The sequence below is a fragment of the Octopus sinensis genome, unplaced genomic scaffold (genome assembly GCF_006345805.1).
Source record: "Octopus sinensis unplaced genomic scaffold, ASM634580v1 Contig15355, whole genome shotgun sequence".
NCBI lineage: Eukaryota > Metazoa > Mollusca > Cephalopoda > Octopoda > Octopodidae > Octopus > Octopus sinensis.
Genome location: NW_021833686.1, coordinates 18,887 through 39,164, shown reverse-complemented (window position 1 = coordinate 39,164; position 20,278 = coordinate 18,887). Strand labels below are relative to the sequence as shown.

At 40.3% G+C, this 20,278-nt stretch overlaps 1 protein-coding gene across 1 annotated transcript; it reads right to left on the bottom strand.

Annotated features, from left to right (window-relative positions):
* Window positions 1-1,787: 1,787 nt before the first annotated feature.
* Window positions 1,788-19,065, bottom strand: LOC115230331 (S-formylglutathione hydrolase-like). The gene is given in 11 exon segments (XM_029800534.2): window positions 1,788-1,981; window positions 4,199-4,297; window positions 5,481-5,546; window positions 6,551-6,597; window positions 6,600-6,703; window positions 8,281-8,345; window positions 8,783-8,910; window positions 11,179-11,277; window positions 12,944-13,032; window positions 13,860-13,952; window positions 18,724-19,065. Coding segments are annotated over 11 exon segments (927 nt in total). The 5' UTR covers window positions 18,783-19,065; the 3' UTR covers window positions 1,788-1,903.
* Between the last annotated feature and the right edge of the window lie 1,213 nt (window positions 19,066-20,278).

Genomic DNA, 20,278 nt, shown 5'->3' with positions numbered 1-20,278 from the left:
ACTTATTCTTTTTGTAAGCCCAGTACTTATTCTATCGGTCTCTTTTGCCGAACCGCTAAGTGACGGTGACGTAAACACACCAGCATCGGTTGTCAAGCAATGCTAGGGGGACAAACAGACATACACACACACACATATACATACATATATACGACAGGCTTCTTTCAGTTTCCGTCCACCAAATCCACTTACAAGGCTTTGGTCGGCCTGGGGCTATAGTAGAAGACACTTGCCCAAGATGCCACGCAGTGGGACTGAACCCAGAACCATGTGGTCGGTATATAAATATATATATATATATTTATACAAATATATACGATGGGCTTCTTTCAGTTTCCGTCTACCAAATCCACTCACAAGGCATTGGTCGGCCCGGGGCTATAGCAGAAGACACTAGCCCAAGATGCCATGCAGTGGGACTGAACCTGGAACCATGTGGTTGGTTAGCAAGCTACTTACCACACAGCCACTCCGCGCCTATAGGAGCACAGGTACGATGATGCTATTAAAGAGTCTGGCCCTTATGGCATTGTCTACCTTTGTTTGGAGTACATCCTTATTAAGTTAAACACCTTCCATCCTACCCTTATTATCTTTAAGATTTCAACATCCACATCTCAATCCATCTCCACTGCGTGCCCCAAATAGACATAACCCTTTTTACTCCTCCATTTCATCACTTCCCGCCTCTGTCAGCCTTGTGCTATATCCTTCTGACACCATGTATTTTTTTCCAAACAGGTCCTTTTAAGACCTACTGCTAAGCTGAGTGTCCACCCATATTAAAATTATTATAATGTATTAAAATTATTATAATATATTATATATCATGTATTTCTATTTCAGAACTCAGATGTTTTTATCTTTCTGTTATTTTTTATAATCTTTCATTTACCAACATAAAACATTTAATTAATAATTTCTTTTAATTATCAAATTATTCAGAATCTTTGTATGATTATTCCCTTTCTTCTATTTACTCTTTTACTTGTTTCAGCCATGTGACTGTGGCCATGCTGGAGCACTGCCTTTAGTCGAGCAAATCGACCCCAAGACATTCTTTGTAAGCCTAGTACTTATTCTATCAGTCTCTTTTGCTGAAGTGCTAAGTTACGGGGACGTAAACACACCAGCATCAGTAGACCTCTGGAAGTATAGAAATCATTATTGATTAGCACCAGATATTTTAATTAGCTATAAAAATACCAAACTAAATCTGTTATTTCTTCTGAAATACCAGAGTAACTTAAGACTTCTGAAAGGAATTTAGGGTTAGGGAAATATTTATATTACTCAATACAAACAAAACAAGGGCCAACTAAAAGGTCTGGGGATTTAGGACAAACTTATGAAAATGATTAGGACAAGCTTTTTTCTTGTGAAGGATCTACTCTGGAATACAAATACAAGTTTATGTTTTTTATTTAAATGCTGCATTAAGCAGGAAAAGAAAATTGATAACGAGGTATTGATTAGCACCGGATATTTTAATTAGCTACAAAAATACCAAACATAAATCTGTTATTTCTTCTGAAATACCAGGGTAACTTAAGACTTCTGAAAGGAAATTAGGGTTAGGGAAATATTTATATTACTCAAAGAAAATATTTCTATTACTCAATACAAGCAAAATAACGGCCAACTAAAAGGTCTGGGGGATTTAGGACAAACTTATGAAAATAATTAGGACAAGCTTTTGCTTGTGATGGATCTACTCTGGGAATACAAGTTTACGTTTTTTATTTAAATGCTGCATTAAGCAGGGAAAGAAAATTGATAACGAGGTATTGATTAGCACCACATATTTTAATTAGCTATAAAAATACCAAACATAAATCTGTTATTTCTTCTGAAAACTTCAACCGGCAGGAAAAAAACGGTCTATATATCAGCAGCTGCTTCCTTAATTCAGATATTTAGCGTGATGCTTAATGTGGTCACCAATAAAAGATGCGATGAAGTAGTAACTGTGGTCGTAGCCCTGAAAATAGAAGATGGACATTTGAGGCAGGAACATTGTTGTCTTATAACCAACCGATTCCCCATATTTTGAAGTGCATTTATTGTATCCCAATAGGGCATTTCCTGGATTAACTTATGGTTTTCGGGGGTTGTAGATCTATGGGCACTGTGGTTCATAGTCCAGAAATTACGGTACACGAGTGTATGTAATTTTTTTCCATGCTGATAATCCTGCATTTTACAGGGGACGGCAAATCATCGAAAAAAACTGTAAGGGGGACCAGCATGTAAAATTTCCATGTTGATAATCCTGCATTTTACAGGGGACGGCAAATCATCGAAAAAAACTGTAAGGGGACTAGCATGTAAAATTTCCATGTTGATAATCCTGCATTTTACAGGGGACGGCAATCATCGAAAAAAACTGTAAGGGGACCAGCATGTAAAATTTCCATGTTGATAATCTTGTTTTACAGGGGACGGCAAATCATCGAAAAAAACTGTAAGGGGACTAGCATGTAAAATTTCCATGTTGATAATCCTGCATTTTACAGGGGACGGCACAAATCATCGAAAAAAACTGTAAGGGGACTAGCATGTAAAATTTCCATGTTGATAATCCTGCATTTTACAGGGGACGGCAAATCATCGAAAAAAACTGTAAGGGGGACCAGCATGTAAAATTTCCATGTTGATAATCCTGCATTTTACAGGGGACGGCAAATCATCGAAAAAAACTGTAAGGGGACTAGCATGTAAAATTTCCATGTTGATAATCCTGCATTTTACAGGGGACGGCAAATCATGAAAAAAAATGTAGGGGACCAGCATGTAAAATTTCCATGTTGATAATCCTGCATTTTACAGGGGACGGCAAATCATCGAAAAAAACTGTAAGGGGACTAGCATGTAAAATTTCCATGTTGATAATCTTGCATTTTACAGGGGACGGCAAATCATCGAAAAAACTGTAAGGGGACTTAGCATGTAAAATTTCCATGTTGATATCCTGCATTTTACAGGGGACGGCAAATCATCGAAAAAACTGTAAGGGGACTAGCATTAAAATTTCCATGTTGATAATCCTGCATTTTACAGGGGACGGCAAATCATCGAAAAAAACTGTAAGGGACTAGCATGTAAAATTTCCATGTTGATAATCCTGCATTTTACAGGGGACGGCAAATCATCGAAAAAAACTGTAAGGGGACTAGCATGTAAAATTCCATTGATAATCCTGCATTTTACAGGGGACGGCAAATCATCGAAAAAAATGTAAGGGGACCAGCACGTAAAATTTTTTGAAATTTTTTAAATACTGCACAAACACACACACACACACACTTAGTCTTAGATCTTCTATCTCTTGAGCAAGTTACTCAGCAACTTCACTAGTGCCTGTAGCACGAGAACAGCACTAAGTACATACTGTAATAGCTGGTATTAGTTGGAAGGGCCGTATCCAAGCAAAGAAACCATTGGAGCATAAGGCATCCCTGGAGACTCACTGGATCCTGTCAATCCATCCGACCCATGCCAGCATGTAAAAACAGATGTTAATTAACGATGATGACAATTAAGATGACGATGGTGATGATGATGGATCTTCAGTGATTTGGATGATAAGGATTCAGTTGTTTGAGTAACTGAACTGGTAAGTGGTAGAGTATTCCACAGACATACATGTATTCTTTATGTATTCCCTCAAGAAGAATCAGAATGGCAGTGGTGGTGGTGTAAAGCAGTGAGTGATTAAGTCTTTTACTCCCAAAACAAGTAGAACCCTTTTGAAGGACTCCTAGTAAAAGCGAGAGAGCCTCTACGTAGCAACTTGTCCTGCCAGAAATAGCAACCAAATCTCCATCAAATCACACCTTCTGTTATGTATGGAAAGTACACACTAGGAGTGGGTGTGTGGTAAGTAGCTTGCTTACCAACCACATGATTCCGGGTTCGGTCCCACTGCGTGGCACCTTGGGCAAGTGTCTTCTACAATAACTTCGGGCCAACCAAAGCCTTGTGAGTGGATTTGGTGAACGGAAACTTAAAGAAGCCCATCATGTGTGTGTGTATATATATATATATATATATATATATATATATATGTATGTGTGTGTGTATATGTTTGTGTGTCTGTGTTTGTCCCCCCCAACATCGCTTGATAACCGATGCTGGTGTGTTTATGTCCCCGTAACTTAGCGGTTCGGCAAAAGATGATGATATTCCAAGTTCTTACCTCTTGTTTCCGGACTGTGGCTACAACATTTTTCTCCGCAGTAGCCTTCTCCAAATTCTCTGTTAATAACTGCTCCTTTAGAAAGTCATCAGCCAAACCCTAAAATACAAAATTAAAATCCCAATTAATCCAGACCTAATCTGGTTTCAATCCTAAAATGGAGGAATTACAACCGTGTTTCGTGGTCTGCTACCACAACAGCTCCTTTATAGGATCCAGTTAGCTCAAGACATCATCAGGAGGAACCACGTCCGGTTTTGGCCCCTACTCCTCTACCGTTATGACGTGGCGGGGCTCCCCTTTTGGAGGTGTCTTCAGCTCTGGTGTTGGGTGCATGTCTTCTTTCTTCTGTTCCCTGGCCTCTTCGATGTATCGTCAGCGAGTGTCAGCCGGTGACTGACTGTCTTGTCAAATTTTTCCATTTAAATACCTGCCGCATAGGCTCCAGCAAGTTGTCACGTGACACTGTCTCACCTTAACTGACTAGTGAAGGCGCGTAGTTTTAGCCCGCGCTTTTTTTAAACGACCGTCACCTGTCAGTCAGCTTGTCTCACCTAATGATAGCCTCAACTCTACAATACTAAACCAACCTTTTAGCAGTCACATAATTCAATCAAACCCGACAAATGAAGTGAGTTCATGGCACGCAGGACGGCCTGCTGTGCTAACCTTGGATCGTAGAGTGACCCCACTGTGCTTGAGGAGACCTATTGAGTCAAGGACATCAACACCAACATCAAAATAAAAATCAAATGGAAATTGTAGTTATGATACCTATGCCGGTGGCACTTAAAAAGCACCCACTACACTCACGGAGTGGTTGGCATTTGGAAGGGCATCCAGCTGTAGAAACACTGCCAGATCAGACTGGAGCTTGATGCAGCCTCCTGGCTTCCCAGACCCTGGTCAAAACATCCAACCCATGCTAGCATGGAAAACGGACATTAAACGATGATGATGACGATGTAATTGGGGGAGGGGGCCAGCCAATTAGATTGACCTCAGTACGAAACTGGTACTTATTTTATCGACCCTGAAAAGATGAAAGGCAAAGTTGACCTCAGCGGAAACTGAAAGAAGCCCGTCGTATATATGTATATATAGGTATGTGTTTGTGTGTCCGTGTTTGTCCCACCAATATCATTTGACAACCGATGCTGGTATGTTACGTCACCGTAACTTAGCGGTTCGGCAAAAGAGACAATGTGCCTGGGTGTGTCTGTGCGTCTTATTAGAATACCTGTTTTGCAAAGTGGGTCAGAAAGTGATTAACTACAGTTACCTGGTCAATGAGGATGTCAGCAAATGGACTTCCGTTCTTCTTGATCAAACTACAGGTATCATATTCCTAGGTAAATGAAAAAAACACATTTAAGAAACAGACTTTAAAACTATCAGTTCTTCAAATATTTCATGATTAAACCTGGTTGTTTACTGACATGTTGCTCTCCTCAAGTTATGTACACCTCTGTGGATTGTGTGTGTGTGTGTGTCAATGTTCTAAAGAATGTGAGATCACAATTTGCAGTTCAGCAACAATCAGTGACGTCATCGTTTGCAGCTCAGCAAGAATCAATGACATCATCATTTGCAGTTCAGCAACAATCGGTGATATCATCATTTGCAGTTCAGCAACAATCAGTGACATCATCATTTGCAGCTCAGCAACAATCAATGACATCATCATTTGCAGTTCAGCAACAATCGGTGATCATCGTTTGCAGCTCAGCAACAATCAATGACATCATCATTTGCAGTTCAGCAACAATCAGTGACATCATCATTTGCAGCTCAGCAACAATTCAATGACATCATCATTTGCATTCAGCAACAATCGGTGACATCATCGTTTGCAGCTCAGCAACAATCAATGACATCATCATTTGTAGTTCAGCAACAATCAGTGACATCATCATTTGCAGTTCAGCAACAATCAGTGACATCATCATTTGCAGTTCAGCAACAATCGGTGACATCATCATTTGCAGTTCAGCAACAATCAATGACATCATCATTTGCAGTTCAGCAACAATCGGTGACATCATCGTTTGCAGCTCAGTAAGAATCACACATGGTCAGATCAACACAAAAATGTACTCCGTCTGGTGAGAGATAAATATCATTTGATAAAAACAATATATGTTTTTATGTGCTACTATTAATTTTATATGCTGAGAACATGCTAGGCATATTTTTAACATGTCTGGTGTCCTAGCAAAACCATCAGGCATTGTGCTATAGGACCACCAGACTTGTTCAAAAATGCTGTTTGGCATGCTCTCAGCACATGAAACTAATAGTAGCACATAAAAACATATGCTGCTGATGCTGATAAAATTTATTAATACTTACATGCCAATCATCTTCCTTTTCACCCAAATACCCTGTAAAGGCCTTTTACCCCAGTTACATTTAACTGGGTTACAGATTGGGGCAAAGGCACTCACAGACTTGTACCCTGTTGGATTCTTTAAGGCTATCACCAAGGCACCATGTCCGCCCATGCTGCAACATAAAGAAGGGGATAATTAGAAGGTAATTACAGGTACAGGTGTGGTTGAGTGGTAAGAAGTTTGCTTCCCAGTCCCCATGGTTCCAAACATGTGGGGCCAGGTTCAATCCTACTGACTTCTAAAACAGCCCTGGGCCAACCAAATCCATGAGAGTAAGGAACACAGAGAAGCTGAAAGATACCTATTTCTTTACTACCCACAAGGGGCTAAACATAGAGGGGACAAACAAGGACAGACATAGGTATTAAGTCGATTACATCGACCCCCAGTGCGTAACTGGTACTCATTTAATCGACCCCGAAAGGATGAAAGGCAAAGTCGACCTCGGCGGAATTTGAACTCAGAACGTAACGGTAGACAAAATACAGCTACGCATTTCGCCCGGCGCGCTAACGTTTCTGCCAGCTCACCGCCATTAAGAAGGTAATTACAGGTACAGGTGTGGTTGAGTGGTAAGAAGTTTGCTTCCCAACCCCATGGTTCCAGGTTCAGTCCCATTACCTGGCAGATTGGGTGAATGTCTTCTACTATAGCCTCAGGGAGATCAAACCCTTGAGTGGATTTGGGAGACAGAAACTAAACGAAGCCCATTGTATATATGTTTGTTGTTTCTTTACTGCCCACAAGGGGCTAGACACGGAGGGGACAATCAGGGACAGACAAATGGATTAAGTTGATTAACTGGTACTTTATTTATCGACTCCGAAAGGATGAAAGGCAAAGTCGACCTCGGCAGAATTTGAACTCAAAAATTTAACGGCAGACAAAATACGTTTTTTTTTCTGCCCACAAGGGGCTAAACACACAAAGTACAAACAAGGACAGACAAAGGGATTAAGTCGATTATATCGACCCCAGTCCGTAACTGGTACTTAATTTATCGATCCTGAAAGGATGAAAGGCAAAGTCGACCTCGGCGGAATTTGAACTCAAAATTTAACGGCAGACAAAATACCTTTTTCTTTACTGCCCACAAGGCCCACAGAGAGGACAAAAGGACAGACAGACGGATTAAGTTGATTATATCGACCCTAGTGCGTCACTGGTACTTAATTTGTTCCCTCTATGTTTAGCCCCTTTTGGGTAGTAAAGAAATAGGTATTTTGTCTGCCGTTACGTTCTGAGTTCAAATTCTGCCGAGGTCGACTTTGCCTTTCATCCTTTCGGGGTCGATAAATTAAGTACCAGTGACGCACTGGGGATCGATGTAATCGATTTAATCCGTTTGTCTGCCCTTGTTTCTTCCCTCTATGATTAGCCCCTTTTGGGTAATAAAGAAATAAGATTCTTAAAATATTTCCTTGGTTGCATTTTCGCAACGCAAACCTGCCCCTACTTGTTTGGACATGATCTTGCCAGGAAGAATCGGACTGAGCATACGGCATGTTCAGTAGGGGGTTGACACCCGTAGCGAACAGTCGCATAGGGTCCTTCTGTTCCAGACCGTGAAAGCTTACCATAAAAGTTTAATCTAAAATCAGTGAAATTTTTTAAAGGCTTTGTTTTTTTTAAGGGGCATGAAGGGACAAGGATTGGCAAAGGGTCAAAGAAAAGAAATTTCTGACTCACCTATGGCCAGAAATGGATTTCTTTTCTGGTAAGACTGGGAAGTTGGATTCTATCAATTTTGGCAGCTGAAATACATCAAAATCATGGTTTGTTACGCATGAATCTAATAATAATAATAATAGAATAATAATAATAACTAGCAGTATCGCCCGGCGTTGCTCGGTTTGTAAGGGAAATAACTATAAGCATTTTAGAGAGTTACTTCCCTTATATAAACAGAGCAAAAAATGCATTAAAAAAAACGAAAAAATGATGGTAAATATTTTTATAAATTGTAGACTCATCGTAGACGCGCGCTAATACCCAGAAGGGCTCGATATGAATCACGACTATAGGATACCCGCTTTTGGTTAAACTGCACCGCAAAATGTGGTAGTAGTTAGGAATCTAAATCGGAGTAGACAGACACACACACAACTTCAGTTTTATATATAAAGGTGACATGAAATAAAGGTGGTGGTGGTGGTGATGGTGGCGGTAAATGTTTGTAAAATGGTAGAACTTACTTCTTTACAATGTAAGAATACATTCGGTAGTTGGTGCTCCATTTTGGTTGAGTTGCATCCACATAGAAACCAGCACCGGAACCAAAGTCATAGCTATCATCTTCACCCTCAATGTTACAGCCCCCTGTAAAACATGAAGGACAACAATAATACAAACAACTATATATATATATATATGTATATATGTATATATATACATCATCATCGTTTAACGTCCATTTTCCATGCTAGCATGGGTTGGACGGTTCGACCGGGATCTGGGAAGCCAGGAGGCTGCACCAGGCTCCTGCCTGATCTGACAGTGTTTCTACAGCTGGATGCCCTTCCTAACGCCAACCACTCCGTGAGTGTAGAGCGTGCTTTTTACGTGCCACCGCCACAGGGGCCAAAGGAGGCTGCCAAACAGCCACGATCGACTGGTGCTTTTTACGTGTCGCCGACACGAATGTCAATCAAGTGGCGCTGGCATCTGCCACGTTCTAATGGTGCTTTTTACATGCCACCGGCACAGGGCTCACAACTACAATTTCCATTTGACTTTTATTTTGATGTTGACATACTTGACTCAATACGTCTCTTCAAGCACAGCAGGTCACTCTACGATCCAAGGTTACCACAGCAGGGCATCCTGCGAGCCATGAACTCACTTCATTTGTCAGTGTGTTTGTCTCCATCTTCCATTCCTCTTATATATAAATACATACATATATATATATATATATACATATATATATATATATATATATAAATGGATGAATGAAATATCCTTTGTTTACTGTTAACATGGAAAATTCAATAGTTAGTTAGTTAGTTAGTTAATTTTTTGGCTCAAAAAGCAAAAAGCAAGGCCATGTAGGGGGACATGGAGTTATGTACAGGGAGGGTGTTCATGCAAAGAGTTCAGGCCATTTATGGTCAAGAGAGACTTTGAACAAAGCGGTCGTCGGCATCTTCACTATCTCGTCCGGCAGCTTATTCCACGGATCCACAACCCGGACGGAGAAAGCTCTTCTTTGATTGAGATGAAATCGTCGTAGATAGAGCTTTTCGGAATGACCCCGCAGCCGACGCTCTGGAGCAGGAGTGAAGAACAGCTCTTTCGAGAGGTTACACTTTCCACTTATGGTGTTGTAGGCAAGAATGAGGTCACCACAGCGTCGGCGTTTTTCTAGAGAATAAAGGTCGAGCGTCTTCAGCCTTTCTTCAGAAGACAAATTCTTGAGACCAAGAACCATGCGGGTAGCCAGCTTCTGGACTCTTTCGAGATGCTGTATGTCTTTGAGGAGATAAGGAGAAGAGGCTTGAATCCTGTACTCCAATATGGGTCTCACCAGTGTGACATAGAGCGGTAGGAATATGGCTGCTGTGAGCATTCCGAATGACCGTCGAATCAAGAACAGAATTCCACGTGCTTTGTTGGCAGCATGGACGCACTGGGCCGAAGGCAAAAAGGAGGAATCCACCAAGATACCCAGGTCCTTTACCTGATCGGTCCTCTCCAGCAGCAGACGACCCAGCTCAAAATCAAGTTGAGTTGCAGGAGGAGAGCCAACAGGCAGATGACAGCACTTTGACACGTTCAGACACAGGTCTCATTCGTTAGACCATCTCCAAATTTGGTGGAGGCATCGACGAAGATCCTCTATATCACCGCGAGGAGCGACCAGTTTGACATCATCAATAAACAGTTACCAGGTTAGCAAAATTCACGCAAGTAACAAGGATGTAGCGACCTTTTCAAAGGTAGAAACTCCGGGTTAATGTGCAGTAATTTGTGTATTATAAGTAAATAAATGGAGTTGAACGCAGGTGTTATTCAAATTCTTTTACTTTCGACATATGTTTCGAAGACAACATTGGTTTTATTCCAAAGGAATAAACGGTGTACAATGCAATCTTCTCATCAGGAAAGAAAGAGAGCCTATCAAAATTGTTATAATGTCTTGTTGTTGAGATAAGCTCTTTTTCTTTCCTGATGAGAAGATTGCATTTTACACCGTTTATTCCTTTGGAATAAAACCAATGTTGTCTTCGAAACATATGTCGAAAGTAAAAGAATTTTAATAACATCTGCATTCAACTTCATTTATTTATTTCTCCTATACAAATTACTGCACCTTAACCCGGAGTTTCTATCTTTGAATAGGTCGCTTCATCCATGTTACTTGCGTGAATTTTGCTTGATTATTTGTCTTCGAAACATATGTCGAAAGTAAAAGAATTTGAATAGCATCTGCGTTCAACTCCATTTATTTACTTATATATATATATATATATATATATATATATATATATATATATATATGTATGTATGTATGTATGTATGTATGTATGTATTTGGTGAAGTAACAGAGGTATTGTTGTATAGAAATGGCCAAAACTGTATACTTACTTGGACTTGTGTCAGGTGCAACAACGATGATGTTGTGTTCTGCTGCATATCTTTGGAAACCAGATTTTGTTACGAAATTCTGCTCAGTACATGTCAAACCTAAAGGAGGAAGAAATTAAAGAGAAATGGTAGAATCAAAAGGAACCAGAGATGGCAGGGGGACCATAAGGCAATCAACTGTAATAGGAAAAAAATCTAGTCGATTACACTGGCTCACAGTATATGACTGGTACAAATTTTATTGATTCTGAGAGAAGAAAAAGCAAAGTTAACCTAAATAGAATTTGAACTCCTGGAGATATGCTGTGACTGCAAAGACCCGGGCTGCTTCCTGCACCAGCTCGGCATAGCCCCAGCCCATTCAAAGTACCTTGGATTTCAGAATAACCCACTGTGCTTGAGGAGACCTATTGAGTCAAGTACATGAACATCGAAATAAATATCAAATGGAAATAGTTGTGATACCTGTGCTGGTGGCACATAAAAAGCACCATCCGAACATTGCCGATGCCAGCACCGCCTTGACTGGCTTCTGTGCCGGTGGCACATAAAAAGCACCATCCGAACATGGCCGATGCCAGCACCGCCTTGACTGGCTTCTGTGCCGGTGGCACATAAATAAGCACCATCCGAACGTGGCCGATGCCAGCGCCGCATTAACTGGCTTCCGTGCCGATGGCACGTTAAAAGCACCGACCGATCGTGGCCACTGCCAGATTCCCCTTGCACCTGTGCTGGTAGCATGTAAAAAGCACCCACTACACTCACAGAGTGGTTGGCGTTAGGAAGGGCAGATCAGACTGAAGCCTGGTGCAGCCTCCTGGCTTCCCAGACCCTGGTCGAGCCGTCCAACCCATGCTAGCATGGAAAACGGACGTTAAACGATGATGATGATGATGATGAAAAGGATGAGAGACAAAGTTGACCTCGGCGGAATTCAAACTCAGAACGTAGCGACAGACGAGCCGTGGAAACTTTGCCAAATCTATGCCAGTATGGAAAGTGGACATTAAACAATGAGGATGATAAACACACCAGCATCGGTTGTCAAACAATGCTAGGGGGACAAACACAGACACACAAGCACACACGCATACATATATATATATATACATATATACGACAGGCTTCTTTCAGTTTCCATCTACCAAATCCACTCACAAGGCATTGGTCGGCCCGGGGCTATAGCAGAAGACATTTGCCCAAGATGCCACTCAGTGGGACTGAACCCAGAACCATGTGGTTGCTATGCAAGTTACTTACCACACAGCCACTCCTATGCCTATACACACACACACAAACACATCAGGCTTCTTTTAACATTAGGCTACCAAATTCACTCAAAAGTCTTTAGTCAGCTGGAACTATAGTAGAAGACATTTGCCTAAGGCAGTGCTTTTCAAACTTTTTGCTAGAGCGGAACCCCAAGGAAACATTCCACTGGCTCGAGGAACCCCTGTGCAATAATTTAATAGTCTTATGCACACATATCTGCACAGGAGAAATAAAAATTACTGCCGATTTTAGAAGTTTTGTAACTTCTTGTGGAACCCCTGGACTGTACTGGCAGAACCCCAAGGTTCCACAGAACCCTGGTTGAAGACCACTGATCCTGGGACCTTGTAGTGGGGAAGTAAATTTCTTCCTGCAGGGCCACAATTTAATGATGATGATGAGGTTTTTGTACCAGAAATGGTCAGTTGTCTCCCCTGCCATCTAACCAAGTACCAGTAATTGAATCAGGGACTAAGGGAATTAAACTCACCGGAAAGCCAATAGAGCACAGGAAGTTTGCCAAATTCAGATTTCGCAGGTAAATAAATACCGAATTTCATTTCACATTTCAATTCAGAACTGAAAAGAGAATTTGATTGATAGATGGACAGATGGACATATGAATAGAGAGATGAATAGACAGATAGACAGACAGACAGAAGACAGACACACAGACATGAATAGATAGATAGAAAGATAGACTGACAGATAGATAGAAAAATAGCTAGCTAGCTAGCTACCTAGATAGATGATAGATAGATAGACAGACAGACAGATAGAAAGACAGATATATATAAAGAAAGACAGATAGATATAGACACACAGTTAGACAGAGACAGACATAGATAAACAGATGGATAGACAGGTAGATAGACAGATAGATGGATGGAGATGAGAGAGATAGGTGAGGGTATCTCCTTTTCTTGACTTCATGCGCTAGTCCTAAAATGGATGCCCCTGTCATACAAGCAGTGTCATTCCCTCCCAATTTACTACAGAAACATGTCTGATCATAGGGAAATATTACCTTGTTTGGAAACAACAGAGAGTTGGTGACAGGAAGGGCACCCCAGTCGCAGAAAATCTGCCTCCAATAAACCGCAAGGTGGACACTGAATGATAATGATGAATAAAGAATGAACCTGACTTTTATTAAAGTACTTCGCATAGATGTTTGTTACTGCTGGGGATAATGGTGAACCAATTGCTATGCCTGCGAAGTGATGATAAATTACGTTTCAATCTGGAAACAAAGAATTCTTTAGCTCGGTCTTAATATCTCGTTGAGTTTTTCAAACGGTATTTAGTGTGTATACGATTATTTTCGTTGAAATAGGTAAGAAGAAAAACAGGTAAAAGAGGGAAGCAGGGAAAAACGAAAGGAAAGAAGGAAGGGTGTTGTTTACCTGGAATGTTTGAAGACTTTCTGGAAGCCTCCAAAACATTTGTTCGATGATACCTGTTCAAGATTACTCATTATTACTTTCAAACTGAGGAATCTGACAAAAGTAGAAAAGAAATAAAAGAATGCATGAAAATTCAAGGAATAATGAGAGCAGCCGAGTCATTTAACTATATATATATACATACAGCATATTGTGTGTGTATATCTGTACGCAAGCCTCTTCTCCTTATCTCCTCAAAGACATACATCATCGCGAAAGAGTCCAGAAGCTGGCTACCCGCATGGTTCTTGGTCTCAAGCATTTGTCTTATGAAGAAAGGCTGAAGACGCTTGACCTTTATTCTCTAGAAAAACGACGACGCCGTGGTGATCTCATTCTTGCTCACAACATCATAAGCGGAAAGTGTAACCTCTCGAAAGAGGTGTTCTTCACTCCTGCTCCAGAGTATCGGCTGTGGGGTCACCCCGGAAAGCTCTATCTGCGACGATTTCATCTCAATCGAAGGAGAGGGGCTTTCTCCGTCCGGGTTGCAGATCCGTGGAATAAGTTACCGGACGAGATAGTGAAGATGCCAACGACCGCTCGGTTCAAAGTCTCTCTTGACCAGAAATGGCCTCAACTCTTTGCATGAACACCCTCCCTGTACATAACTCCATGTCCCTCTACATGGCCTTGCTTTATGTTTTTGAGCCAAAAAATTAACTTAACTTATATACATACATACATATATATACATATATACACACACACATATATATACATATATACACACACACATATATATATACATATATATATATATAACTTATAAACAAGGGCAAAAGAAAATTATTTCCGTGCCAATATGCTGATAACAGACTTTTAAATCATTTTCCACATATTATTATATACCCACCACAGAAATACGGTATATAATAGTATGTGGAAATTGACGATTTAAATGTCTGTTATCAGCATATTGGCATAGAAATAATTTTCTTTAGCCCTTATTTATAGTTATATATATATATGTATATATATGTGTGTGTATGTATATGTGTGTATATATATATATATATATATATATATATATATATATATATGTGTGTGTGTATATATGTATATAAGTTAATTTTTTGGCTCAAAAAGCAAAAAGCAAGGTCATGTAGGGGGACATGGAGTTATGTACAGGGAGGGTGTTCATGCAAAGAGTTCAGGCCATTTCTGGTCAAGGGAGACTTTGAACCGAGCAATCGTTGGCATCTTCACTATCTCGTCCGGCAGCTTATTCCACGGATCTGCAACCCGGACGGAGAAAGCCCCTCTCCTTCAATTGAGATGAAATCGTCGCAGATAGAGCTTTTCGGAGTGACCCCGCAGCCGACGCTCTGGAGCAGGAGCGAAGAACAGCTCTTTCGAGAGGTTACACTTCCCGCTTATGATGTTGTGAGCAAGAATGAGATCACCTTTTAACCTTTTAATATGCTGCCACATTTTGATGAAATTTTTTTCTGTAAAAATACTTAATCTTATATTAGTAGTGTATATATTATATATATATATATATATATATATATATATATACATACATACATAGACAGACAGACACAGAGAATGGGCCAAAAGTCATGCCCCAAGCATTTCACATTTTATTAACATTAAATTATTATTATCATTATTATTATCATTGCACAGCTTCTAACGCTGGACATGTACTATGGTGTCGGCTGTTCACTACCAGTGAACTAAAGTAACACTTATTTTCTGAGCACCTTCCACAGTATTCAAGCGGTTCCAAGCAGTGCTGTTTTCTGCCAGTACTCCACCCTTATTGCAGCCCCTATTTGTTCCACATACTTCTCGAGATTTTTACTCACTGTTCCCAGGGCTCCGACAATTATTTGTACTACTGCTACCTTTTTTATTTACCATATCTCTTGACTTTTCAACAGTGCATGCCATCAAACTGACACTCGGGTACAAATATATGAAGCCCAATATACCCATCATGATGATGATTACTAGTGTAAATAAATAATAGATTAAAATATTGAGGTCAAAAAGAAAACGAAAGAAAATTCATTGAGATTTTATTAAAGAACAAATTTCATTATCTCTATCAATGAGATTTTTGCCCTTTCACATTCTTTACTATATTTTCAGTATTAAGAAGAATTTGAGATGTCACTGCTCTTAGGTTATGCTGCAAATTATCAACCTAGACCAGTGGTTTTCAACCAGGGTTCCGCCAGTACAGTCCAGGAGTTCTGCAAGAAGTTACAAAACTGCTAAAATCGGCAGTAATTTTTAATTCTCCTGTGCAGATATGTGTGCATAAGACTATTAAATTATTGCACAGGGGTTCCTCGAGCCAGTGGAATGTTTCCTTGGGGTTCCACCCCAGCAAAAGTTTTGAAAAGCACTGACCAAGACACTCAAGGAGGGCCACACAACATGTCGAGGGCCACAGCTTGCCCAAGAAATAGCCTGCAGACCAGGGGAGGAGAAAGATAGCTGAGAAAAGGTACCTGCCCCTTAGTGCTTAAGCTTATCCAGGATTTTAAGGGTTTCTTGATTGTCTCTAGGGAGCTACTCATCAATAATGAGGGCATTGAGGGTATTTTTTCTAAATTCTTATTTTTATACGTTTTTTATATAAATTTTCTTCTCACCTTCCTTAACTGTGTCTTATCTTGCCCTTTGTACTGTTCTCACTAAGCTCTTGTGAAAAGGCAGTGATAAGATTATGAAGATTAAGGTGGCGAGCTGGCAGAACCGTTAGCATGCCGGGCGAAATGCATAGCCGTATTTCGTCTACCGTTACGTTCTGAGTTCAAATTCCACTGAGGTCGACTTTGATTTTCATCCTTTCAGGGTCGATTAAATAAGTACCAGTTACGCACTGTGGTCGATGTAAACGACTTAATCCGTGTGTCTGCCCTTGCTTGTCCCCCTCTGTGTTTAGCTCCTTGTGGGTAGTAAAAAAATAGGTATTTCGTCTGCTGCTACGTTCTGAGTTCAAATTCCGTCGAGGTCGACTTTGCCTTTCATCCTTTCGGGGTCGATTAAATAAGTACCAGTTACGCACTGAGGTCGATGTAATCGACTTAATCCGTTTGCCTGTCCTTGTTTGTCTCCTCTGTGTTTAGCCCCTTGTGGGTAGTAAAGAAATAGGTATTTCGTCTGCCGTTACGTTGTGAGTTCAAATTCCACTGAGGTCGACTTTGCCTTTCATCCTTTCGGGGTCGATTAAATAAGTACCAGTTACGCACTGGGGTCAATATAATTGACTTAATCCGTTTGCCTGTCCTTGTTTGTCTCCTCTGTGTTTAGCCCCTTGTGGGTAGTAAAGAAATAGGTATTTCGTCTCTGCCGTTACGTTGTGAGTTCAAATTCCACTGAGGTCGACTTTGCCTTTCATCCTTTCGGGGTCGATTAAATAAGTACCAGTTATGCACATAATCCCCTTGTCTGTCCTTGTTTGTCTCCTCTGTGTTTAGCCCCTTGTGGGTAGTAAAGAATTAGGTATTACCTCCATCTTTACGTTCCCAGTTCAAATGCCGCCGAGGCATTCTTTACCTTTCATCCTTACAGGGTTGATAAATTGTGAAACAGTGGGGTCGATGTAATCGACTATTCCCCTCCACAAAGGATTATTATAACATTTTTAAAAGACGGCGAACTGGTAGAAACGTTAGCACGCCAGACGAAATGCTTAGCAGTATTTCGTCCGTCTTTACGTTATGAGTTCAAATTCCGCCGAGGCTAACTTTGCTTTTCATCCTTTCAGGCTCGATAAAATAAGTACTAGTTGGTCATTGGAGTGTCCAGAATCTTTAGCACGCCGGACAAAATGCTTAGCGGTATTTCGTCCGCTCTGAGTTGAAATTTTGCCGAAAATTTACCGAATAAATTTTGTAAAAGAAAAATAATTAACCAAAGTTATAAAGAAAATGCTGAACAGGAATATTAAAGCGAGTTTAGTATTCGATCAGTGTTTATTTTATCGACCTCGTATGGGCAAAATGGAAAGCTGACCTTGACAGAATATTTAAAAAAAAATATAGCTAGAGGTATTTATCTGGGGTTGATAAAATAGCGATTCTTCCAACGTCTGCGAGAATGTTTAATTGAATATTTAGAATCTCAGTTAAATACTGAGATTTAAGTTATTTATTATACACATATGGTGCTCAAAACAAGTGAGAGGTGGGGAAAACGGTCGTTTCTGTTAGAAACAGAGAGAAACCCGATAAACCCTAAACTAAATACTATAAGGGGTTAAAGTCCAAATACTACGCTATAAATCAGTCTAGCTCATTCACTAAAAACAAACGGTTAACATTTTATATGCCGCAAACCGACGAAGCCTGCTAAATATACCACCCCAAAATCATCGCAGGACGTGTTAGATAATATGATCTTGTTTGCTGTACATAAGAGAAAGATAATTAAGGGTCGGAACGTTTTTGGTTTATAGGCTGTACGTATAAAAGCGTGATGTAAGCCGGTTCACAGATGTATTTAACGGGGGTCGATTTGGGGGCTTATAAATTTGTTACACCGAGATAATATTGATAATTAAACTGTGTAAATAATTAAATACTTAATATAGTTAGCGGTTTTTCTTCTACACGAGCAGAGCAAGTCAATATATAAAAAGATACAGAGAAATAAAGGAACTGTATGCCGGTTCATAGATGTATTTAACCGGGGTTGATTTGGGGCTTATAAATTTGTTACACCACGATAATATTGATAATTAAACTGTGTAAATAATTAAATACTTAATATAGTTAGTGTTTTTCTTCTACACAGGCAGAGGAAGTTAATATATAAAAAGATACAGAGAAATAAACGGCCAATTAAGATCTTAATTACGTACCTGCGACCAAAGGAAAAACTTTTGAATTGACTAAGGAAAGATAACTGCGTTAGAAACATAACAGGACATTCGCATTTGTCTCTCTTGCCTTGTCACATTTCTTTTCTTTTGTGACCAGCCAATGAGAAGCCACAATATGGTCACAGGCCCTTGCTAGAAATAGCTCCTAAATTTCATTCAAATTGGAGCGTAGGTGTAGAATACGAGCCCCGCTAGTTTTCGCTTTTGTTGCTTGTGTTACAGATTCCGATAGAAGAGTACTTTCGTATTATGATAGTTGATTCAAAAACCGAGATCGGCTTTGCTTTAGTTTTTTCGTGTTCGATGTAATCTAGAATAAAAATTACTTTCTTATCTCGTTCATACAGAAAATAGGTTAATATTAACATTCATGCAAGTGTTACGTGGGTCTAGAGGGGGTGAGCTGGCAGAATAGTTAGCGCGCCGGGCAAAATGTTTAGCACCATTTCGTCTGACTTTACAAAAAAAAACAAAACAATAATAAGGCGAGCTGGCAGAAACGTTAGCACGCTGGGCGAAATGCGTAGCAGTATTTCGTCTGCCGTTACGTTCTGAGTTCAAATTCCGCCGAGGCCGACTTTGCCTTTCATCCTTTCGGGGTCGATAAATTAAGTACCAGTTACGTACTGGAGTCGATATAATCGACTTAATCCCTTTTTCTGTCCTTGTTTGTACTTTGTGTGTTTAGCCCCTTGTTGGTAATAAAGAAATAGGTATTTCGTCTGCCGTTACGTTGTGAGTTCAAATTCCGCCGAGGCCGACTTGCCTTTCATCCTTTCAGGGTCGATAAATTAAGTACCAGTTACGCACTGGGGTCGATGTAATCGACTTTATCCGTTTGTCTGTCCTCGTTTGTACTTTCTGTATTTAGCCCCTTGTGGGTAGTAAAGAAATAGGTATTTTGTCTGCCGTTACGTTCTGAGTTCAAATTCCGCCGAGGCCGACTTTGCTTTTCATCCTTTCAGGGTCGATAAATTAAGTACCAGTTACGTACTGGAGTCGATATAATCGACTTAATCCGTTTGTCTGTCCTCGTTTGTACTTTGTGTGTTTAGCCCCTCGTGGGTAATAAAGAAATAGGTATTTTGTCTGCTGTTACGTTGTGAGTTCAAATTCCGCCGAGGCTGACTTTGCTTTTCATCTTTTCGGGGTCGATAAATTAAGTACCAGTTACGCACTGGGGTCGATGTAATCGGCTTAATGCCTTTGTCTGTCCTTGTTGTCCCCTCTATATTTAGCCCCTTGTGGGCAATAAAGAAATAGGTATTTTGTCTGCCGTTACGTTCTGAGTTCAAATTCCGCCGAGGTCGACTTTGCCTTTCATCCTTTCGGGGTCGATAAATTAAGTACCAGTTACGCACTGGGGTCGATGTAATCGACTTTATCCGTTTGTCTGTCCTTGTTTGTCCCCTCCATATTTAGCCCCTTGTGGGCAATAAAGAAATAAGTGTTACGTGGGTCAGACACAATACATTATATTTGTAGTTATTTCCACGTTCTCAAAAACGCTAAGAGTAAAAGATGTTTTATATGA